The 9,768-nt window shown below is 37.9% G+C and overlaps 1 protein-coding gene across 1 annotated transcript; it reads right to left on the bottom strand.

Annotated features, from left to right (window-relative positions):
* Positions 1–561: 561 nt before the first annotated feature.
* On the bottom strand, positions 562–3,525 carry LOC132613007 (WPP domain-associated protein). Its single transcript, XM_060327070.1, has 4 exons — positions 1,253–3,525; positions 1,036–1,165; positions 853–954; positions 562–633 (listed from the first exon to the last, which is right to left on the bottom strand). The coding sequence occupies exons 1-4, from the start codon at positions 3,523–3,525 to the stop codon at positions 562–564; spliced, it is 2,577 nt and encodes an 858-aa protein (XP_060183053.1).
* Positions 3,526–9,768: the final 6,243 nt, after the last annotated feature.

Raw genomic sequence — 9,768 nt, 5'->3', positions numbered from 1 at the left:
TTTTTTGTTTTTATTTTATTAAAATTATATTTATTTTCTAATTTGTAGTTACTTTTTATTTGAATTGTATATTTGTTATGTTTAAATAAATATATTGTGCACATCCAAATGTTCGAAAATAAATAATCTTAATCATTCATTGTTCAGATCTAGATACAACATCTTAATCATTCAGATGTGCATTCAGATTCAGACGTCTTAATTTTAATTAAAACAAATGAGGCCCAAGACAATCTTTTTGGGACGGAGGGAGTAGTAGTTAAAGTTAGATTTGAAGAAGATAGCAAGAAGACATAGGAGATCCGCTAATTACGTATAAATGTATATTTTTAGATGGTGAAAGGAGTGTGGTGATATATTTAATGCTTATGCATACAAAGAGATTAAGCTAAAACCTAGGATATAAATGTAAATACTATATGATACAATGTAGTTATATAATGTGCTAAACTCGAAAAATTGCACCGTTTGGCGTTTTTCTTGTGGGAGCTATGAATATTTTTTACGTACATATAAGCAAATCAATATATTATACAAAAATTAATTATTAGATTTTACATCCTAAGAAGAAGAAGAAGCACAAGCAACTCCATGAGCTAATTCGTCTTTGATGAGCTTTAAGATGTCAAACACCTGCAATATTAAGAAATAAATAAGTAATAAAAACAATGAATATAGATATAAAATACATTAGTATGCACGTGCATAAGTACATTAGTTTATACCTAAGTATATGTGTCGTTCATAAATATTAAAGGAAGGAAAAGAAGAAAAAAGAGCCATTACTCTTAGATCGAAATAAAGGTGTTCATATAAACATATAAATAATGTTATGTTTAGATTGTTGGTGACCTGAAAATGGCAAGACAAAATAGTTGAATTTTGATCTAGTATCATGTATATATTTTCAAGAAGATGCAAAAGTGCCTCCACCTGATTCCCCAGCAAATCCACCTGTACAAACATCAATTTCATGGTATTAGCAAGATGCTTAGATATGTCAATTTAATTTTCTAATTAGTAAATTATATATACCTCAGTTTCAGCCAATTTTAGATTCTGACATCTTGCTAAGAAAGCCTTCTTGTAAAGTAGTTTCCTTTTCTTTATTAAGGAAACCGGTTCAACAATTAAGTTGTGAAATTGATGTTTCAGTTCCTCTATCCTGGAAGGAGGTAATGTCATTCTAATTAGTCCCTAGCTGTTATGAGGTTGTTGAAAACAAGATTTCAGATGGAAAAATGTTGAATACCTCGACGATTTCATGACTAGATTTTTAACTACATTGACCTCAAATTTTTGAATCACTTGATGAAAATCTGATACATTGAGAAGTGCCACTTTGCTGTCTTCTACTTGTGCAATGGACTCTTGTGATGATTTTTCCATTTCAACCACAAGACTAGTATTTGTGTATAGAAGACAATCATCACTACTTTTTGATAACACATCAGGTGAAAAGCCAAGACTTTGCTCCAAATCCAACAACAATTCTTTGCTTGTAGATAGTTGTTTCATTGCGATCACTAGTTTTTCGTTCATAGAACTGAAAGTGCTCTCATCATCATTCAACAACCATTCAATAGTCTCACGCTCCTCAACCCCTTCACATTCCAAGATTTCTTGTTCATGGCACACATTGTGTTCTTCTATCTCGGAACTTGCTTTGACCATCAGATTTTCCTCTGACTCGAGAGATTTTAACAAAGAATCAAGTTTTTGAATCATACTTTCCTCAGTTCCATCAAATTCCACCTTCTTATTTTTAGCTGAATTCAAATATTCTGAAATTTCATCTTTCACAGCTTCAGCCATGATACAATTGTAGAATTCTTCCCTTATGTGAACCTCCATATCAAAATCATCGCTTTCCTCCTTCCATGCCTTAAACATTTCCACGAAGAAAACCTCGTAGACATCCTCTTTCAATAGGCTCCCTATAGTCTCTGGTATGATGCTGCCATCTAGAATATCTTTAACAAATGTTTCTGAATTCCCATCTTCTGCAACAAATTGGCGTAGCAATAAAGTACTAGTGCTTTTAGTGTTTTGAATTGACTTAAAACAAGCCACACTTTGGTCCTTGAACAAACCTTCATAAAGGGTCAAATGAATCTCTTCCAAGATTAATATCTGCAAATTTAAATTATCCACTTCTTCTTTTAGTGATCCCACCTCATCTTTTATGATTTCGCAAGCACAATCACTAGTTACCAATTTATCTCCCATGAAAGACCTGGATAAATTTTCCATAGTAAATTTCTCTTCCCATTTCACATATTCTTTATCGACTGACTTAACATTCAATGAGCTTATATCGTCCAATCTTGTGATGACATGTTTTATCATTCTGTTCAAGAAATCAAGTTCCTTGTCTTTCTTGTGTAATGTGGATTTCTCCTCTTCAATTACTTCCTTTTTCATAACATTTCGATCTTCTAATTGCTTCTTTATAACATATTCATGATTCTTAATCAGCTTAGCGACATAGTTACTTCCACCAACTTCTTGGTCCTCCTGATCAACTTTTGGCAAAGGCTCACTACACGTTCGTTTTAGTTTTTTCAAAGGGCCTAATAAATCTTGATTGCTACTAGTAGTTTTGTTGTCCTCATTATATCTACTATAAAAGGCCTCTAGTTCCTGGCATAACGTTGTCATCTCACTGATGAATTTTGACAAGTTCTTATTTGAAAATCCCACTGGAATTTGACCACCTAAAAAGTTCCTCAACTCTATTTCAAACCTTTGTTTAATATCATTAATAAAAAATCTTATCAAGACAAATAATATATCTTTCTCAATTGTACACCTCCATTGCTTCTCTACAGGAACCATCTCACCATTATCCCTTTTCCCAAATGCAAAATCCAAGGTTTCTTTTAAAATATCTATATCAGAACTCATTTGTTCAATCACTTTGTTCTGTTCAGGCCTCAATGAATCAGTCATTGGCTTTATTTTAGGAATATGGTTGTAACTTCCATAGAAATCATCTTCTTGGAATCTTTCCTCATTGAGAAGTTCTGAATCAGATTTTGAGTCACTTTCTTTAGCTTCATTGTTCTTGAGTAGTAACCCCAAATCTAGGGAGCCCTCACTCATCGTTCTCTGATTCTCCAACTTATCACGAAGAAAAATGACTTCTTTTTCTTTAGATTCCAAAACCAGTCTGAGCTTTAATTCATTTTCTGTCCTCTCTGTTAATTCTCTATCTTTCTCATTGATTAAGAGCTTCATTACGTTAATCCTTCCCAAGAGCCAATGCCTCATTTCTGTTAAGTCTGATATGACTTTTTCGCGATTGCTTTCAAGAATATTCGTCTCTTGCTGAACAATGCTTAGGCCTGATTCCACAAGGATTACTGCCAATTCATAAAACTTTGATCTCTCATGAAGAAAGTCGATCGATCCAGCTTCGGACTGCACCTTTTCATGTGCTTTGTCCATTGCGCATCTTAGAATTCCCATCACTATTCCATCTGACTTTGATCTACAATCTATTTCACCAATCAGGTTATCCATTTCTTAAATGGACAAATTAAATAGACTTAACATGTATTTTTTGGTTTGTTACCTTAATATGAATTTGTAGAAAATAAAGTAGGCTATTATGCTCGCATGTGAGAGAAACAAGTGCTAAAAAAGATTGATATTTTCATAATGTCCCAAAGAGATAATCCTAAAGATATGCAAGAAAGTTGCATGGCTTCACGTGACTTGTTCTAAACTGTCAAAACACCCAAGTAAATTCCAATGAATGCGGTAGAAGCATTATTTTGATTAGGATTTAAGTTATATACCGTTAAGATTTTTTGGCATTGTCAATAAACTTTAACTTATAATAGCAAGTTAATTATTTTACTTTATTAAAATAGTTATCAAAAGATTTAACTTCTAATTTGATCACCTCATGAAATGTTACGTCATAATTGGTCAGTGACTGCTCATCGATTCCCGACCCCATTAAAACCTTAATTTTCACTGCACTTTAACTAATGCTAGTTTCTCGGCACGCATATGCCAAATCATGTTAAATATGTGATTTTGTAAAATAATATTAGTATAATTAAAACAATGCTTTGAATAAATAATTCTGCATAAAAGAATAAGTTACAAGTTTATTTGAATGATCAATGTGAATCATCATGTGGTGAATTGTTTGCTAAAAGACATCAAGATGATTGGATAACATACAAAGATGAACATTCAAACTTTAATTGATTTTTTTCATTCATGAGGCATAAACATGTGAGGAAGAATATTTCACTTCCTTATAGACGATAAGCCCGACATATGTTCCTTTCATGTTTTCTGTAAACTTTTAGCAGATTCTATCAAAACGGATCTTAACAAAGTTAAAATTTCATGATATGTGTAACGCTTTTTATGGAGTTTGGTCAACAAGGAATATGTAAGGACCCGTTTGGTCGTTATTGCATTTTTGGGCCTTTTAACCCTTTCCCGAGCTTGTTTAGCTCACTTTTGACCCTAGGGGACCATTGACACGCTTCCTGCGGTATCCAGGCTTGATTCTGGCAATTTTTTGTGAAATATGAGCGTTAAGCGAAAAAGAGTTGACTCAAAGTTGACTTTTGGGTAAAGGACCGTTTTCGAAAATTCGTCGATTTTGAGAGGTCCGGATGGTCGTTTAGAACTTGTGGGTATATCTAGTTCGGTTCCTAATGCACTCGGATGCATTTTGAGACTTGGGTTAGGAATTTGGTTATGAGGTATCGGGGATTGACTCGGTCAACGAGACCTCCGTTGGAAATTCCAAGGCCACGAGTGCGTTCGTAGCATGTCTTTATGTAGGTCTGTGAATGTGTTTTGTGAGCAAATGGCCTCGGTAGTGGTTTGGGATTTCGATTGAGACTTAGAAAAATATTGGGAATATGGTATCTGGTGTCAACCAAAGCGGCACCAGTGCCGTCTTTGATGCACCGCCGTAGCGGTGGAATAACCGCTGGGGTAGTCTAGTGTGGCGCTGAGGCGGTGCGGCCATGGCGGTACCGATGACGCCGTGGTGGTAACAGGCCTATTATTTCATTAAGTGTGTATTAAATAAGCCCTTAGTCTATCATTTATTCCCATTTCAAAAATTGAGTTCTTGGGGACTGTTTTAAAAGATTATTAGAGAAAGCTCTTAGTGGTAAGTCTTCCTATTCTCTATACTAATTCCTTGTTCCTAATCATCATAGATTCCTCTTTCCCTTTCCTTGTTAGCCCTTAGTAATGGAAGATTAGAAGTGCGTTTGATGGATTTATATGTAGGCTCATTAATGATGAAATTGATGGAGTTTATGCTAGATTTTGATGAATCTAAGGTTGTTAATCATATATCTTTCAATATTAGTGTTGAATCATTGAATCTAAGAGTTAGGGTTTATACCCAAAATTGGGGGTTTTACTTGAATTTTGAAATTAGTGGATCTTTGAGTTAATTTAGCAATTAATCTATGGGTCTTGATCACCTAGTGTTTAATTTGATATCTTGACCCCGAGTTTCCCATTTTGACCTTGTGGGCCCCGTTTCCCTAAATTCTCGGGTTGGATTTGACCTAAATAGAATGATAGAAATATTAGTATCGTTCTTCATAATTTCTAATCTAGATTTCGAATATGCCTAGACTTCTTTGATCTTGAGGCTCAGCGGAAGGGCATGGCAAAAGAGTGATTGATTGGTGTTTTCTGTACGGCCATCCAGGTAGGTTATGGCTTACTCTTAGTGAGATTTGGTGTAGCGAAGCATATATTTAGATGATATTATTGGAGAAAGCATGTAAACCTTCGGGTATGAAGTTAGGCTAGATATTGTCTTAGGTTGGGCCCTATTGCGTGATTGGGGTTAGCCACCCCATTGTGTTGTGACTTGTTTGTTCTATTGTGTTGGGTTGATGCCACGTGTTGTGAGTAGATATTGGGATCTACTGTTCCATCTTGATTGTGATATTATAGTATCTTACGGGTTGACGTTGATACGAGGATAGAATTCTATATGACTTGTGCAGTCTTTCATGATATTGTTAGCGCACCCACATTGGTACTTGTGACACATATATATTGTTGGCATACCCATGTTGGTACTTGTGACATTGATATGTTGTTGGTGCACCCATTGTTGGTACTTGTGATATTGATATGATTATTGATAATGATATATGCATTGCACGCACTCTCATTCCCATGATATACTGTTGATACATTGTTGGTACTTGATGAAACACTGTGATGAGTTGAGCTCGATTTTTAAATGAGAGTGACGTGAGAGTTCGATATCCGCTGTTAGTACCAGAATCATGGATTGACAGAGTGGATGGACTCCGCGGGTCCCCCAGGGTGGTGCCAGTGAGAAATACCCATGGGCAAAGATTCGGGGTCTCATCTGTCTGCTGCGCAAAGATCCGAGATGAGTGGCACTTAGACTTGGCGAGTCACCTTAGGTTGTGCTACCGAGATATCGATATTTCCGTCTGGAGTACATGTGTACATAACATTTGCATGGCATTGCATTGCATTCATACATTATTGCATTGCATTGCATCATGGCTTATATTGTGATGATTTGCTGTTTTTACTTGTGATGTTCGATTTGGATTGTACATATTGAGACTTGGCACATTTGGGATTGGATGCTCTACAAAGGTGATGACGTGTACTTGATTCTGATTATGTATGGCTCATACTTGTTGATTTATCTACCTATCTTGCTTTATTGTCTGAATTATGTTAGTTATACTTAGTCGGCCTATGATACCTACCAGTACTGTTGCTTTGTACTGATCTGCACTTGCTGCATTCTTTTATGGAGTATTAGACAGGTTCCACTCTTTTCCCTTGTAGTTGATTGGCGAGGGGTCTATAAAGTCATTCCAGGGTGAGTATAATGACGACCGCTACCCGAATGTTCTTTCCTTTGCTTACTTGTCTTACTCTTACTTCAAGACGGTTGTATTATGAGACTTTATCATCTTTCAGACTTGTAGTATTTATGTAACGACCCTTCTGTTCGTTATGGAAATTTAGGACTCCATTGGGAATTCCGAGGCCGCGGGTGAATTCGTAGGGCGTCTTTTTGTATGTGTGCATGTTTCGTTTTGTGTGTTAAGGCCTTGGATGAAATGTGGGGTGATAGGGGGAAAACTGGACAGAAAACGACCTCACTGCCCAAAATGGATCGCTACAGCGGTGGGTTTACCACTGTAGCGGTGCCCCGAACGCTTCCAACGACCAACCATTTCTTTGGTGGCCGCTGTGGCGGAAGGTTGACCGCTATGGCGGTACCGCTATAGCGGTGAACCGTCCGCTAGTCGATAAAGTGGGGGACCGCTATAGCGGGACCGCTACAGCGGAGTAGCGACCGCAGCAGCAGTCGATGGGAGGCAGTAGCCGGGTTTTAAATGCCTTAGTTTTATTTTCTCATTCATAACACTCCAACACACTTCCCAACAAACACTTTGATAGAATTTCCAAGCTAGGGCAAGATAATCTTTTGAGGTAAGTTCCATTGCTTCCATTCGATCATTCCTTTCCCCTTCATGATTATAATCATCCTCATGGGTCTTTAATGGTGAAATTGAATTAGAAAACCCTAGAATATTATAGGAACTTCTAAACTTGTTGGGTTATGATTATTATCGCTTAGTTATCATCTAAATGCGTTAGTTAGTTGTTCTTGATCATAAATTGAACATTTAGAGACACAAACTAGTGATTGGAGACCTACGGTTCTATAAAAATGGTGTCTTTGCCATAGAAAGCTGCTTGTAAGGGAATATTGATAGAATGTTGTTATAAATTGACGATTAATGATTACTAAGGGTTTAAATAGGTTGTTTATCACCTAGAAAATCATCCAACCCTTGGAATGGGGTAAGGGAAGGGTATTCTTGTGTTGGAACTTGTGATTGAGTATTATAACTCATTGGGTCCCGTATTTCTAGACTTTGAGCATTCTGAGGCTTTGAGGAAAGGAAAGGCTGTAGCAGAGTGACTTGCATTGTTCCAGCTCTGCTTTGAGGTATGTTATAGTTTACTTGAGTTAGACTTTGTTTAGTTGAATGTATGTTTATGATTTCATTAGGAGAAAGCATGTCTAGTATTCATTACATGATATTGTGTAGTTAAGCTCCTATGTGTTTCTGATTGAACGTGGTGTAGGCTTCATGCCATTATTCCTGTGTGATTTAATCTGCAGTGGTTATATTGTGACGAGAAGTTAATATAGTCTTCTCGAGCTCGAGGGTATTGTGACATGAAATGACGAAGTGAATATGGATATTGAGAAGGTAAGAAACACTGTTCTGTGAAAGGTATGACAAGGAAATTATGTGGCCTAGATGATGGGCTCGTGATCCGAGGTTAGTTCCGAAAATGAGAGGTTTATCGTTATATCATGCATCCGAGGTTCGTTCCATAGCGGAGGTTGTGCTCGGGTCCGAGGAGTGTTCCGGAATGAGTGGTACATGGACACCATGGGTCCCCTGCAGGTCATGACTACTGAGCTATGACATCAGATAGCATGTGTGTACAGTGAGTGGGGGTATAGTATACTTTTATCTACGTGGTAGTTAACGTGTTTGTGATTCTTGGCAATCCGGTGATTTGTATTGTTTGTCTGTGGTTGACTTGTTGTGATGCATTGATATTCGTGTATGATTGACTGGCTTGTTTATTTTATTGATTTCATATGATATGCATGATACTAATCTTAGTCGGCCTATGATGCTTACCGGTACATAGAGTTTGTATTGATACTACCTTGCTGTATTATTTGAGTGCAGATTTTGATATAGAGACCGCTACTCCTCCTCACATCTAGCGTGGAGGAGATTTGCTGACAGATTTTGGGATAAGCTTCTTCTCATGCCAGGCCGCCCGAGGATCTTCTACTTATGCTGTCTTTTGTTTGCTGGACATTATGGATATTCATTAGATATATTTAAGTTCTTAGATGTGTTTGTGCTTAAAGTCCTGTACGATGACTTTCGGAATTTGTAATACTTAGACTTCTGCACTTGTTTTAGTATTTTATGGCATGACTTAACCAGTTTTTTTAATGCGTGAATGAGTATAATCATTTGACTTGTTTAATCTAAAATAAGACTTGAATGAATAGAGATCTTGTGTGTTGGTTCGCCCACTAGGATTTAGTTGGGTGGCAGTCATGGCGGGTTGGGTCTTGACAAAGATGGCATCAGAGCCTTAGGTTCGTCGATCTCATTGTACCAGGACATGTCTAGCAGAGTCCTGCAGATCGGTACGGGGACGTTTGTACTTATGTTCGGGAGGCTGCTGGACACTAGGAAAACTCTTTTTTCTTTCTTCTTTCGTGCTACTTGATTCTAATTGGTATCTGTTGATTCAAATTGGTATCTGACTATCCTTCATTCACTCGCGAATAGCGAGAACACGCGCGGCAGCAACTAGAGGAAGAGGTGGGGGCAGAGGAGCTGGCAGAGGGGCGGCCCTAGCTGGGGGTGGCATCCTTGTGGTTGACCCCGTGCCTCCAGTGGTCCCTAACGAGGTAGTGGGAGTTGCAGCCGCACCAGCCCAACCAGTAGCAGTGCTAGTCCCACCAGGAGCTGTAGCTGCTCAGGGTGTACCAGATGCGATGGCACAAGTGCTGATTCTGTTGCGTGGGTTAGCACAGGCCACAGCTATACTAGTGAGTCCAGCAGCTAGGGGCGCAAGGGCACCGGCTCTAAATCCGGACAGAGCACAGGCTCTGGGGGTACCGCACGCAGCGGCAGTGGTGCCTCGCTTGGA

This window comes from Lycium barbarum, chromosome 10, assembly GCF_019175385.1.
Source record: "Lycium barbarum isolate Lr01 chromosome 10, ASM1917538v2, whole genome shotgun sequence".
In the NCBI taxonomy this organism is placed as follows: Eukaryota; Viridiplantae; Streptophyta; class Magnoliopsida; order Solanales; family Solanaceae; genus Lycium; species Lycium barbarum.
The sequence above is the reverse complement of the archived record's forward strand: the minus strand, read 5'-3'. Positions and strand labels throughout refer to the sequence as shown.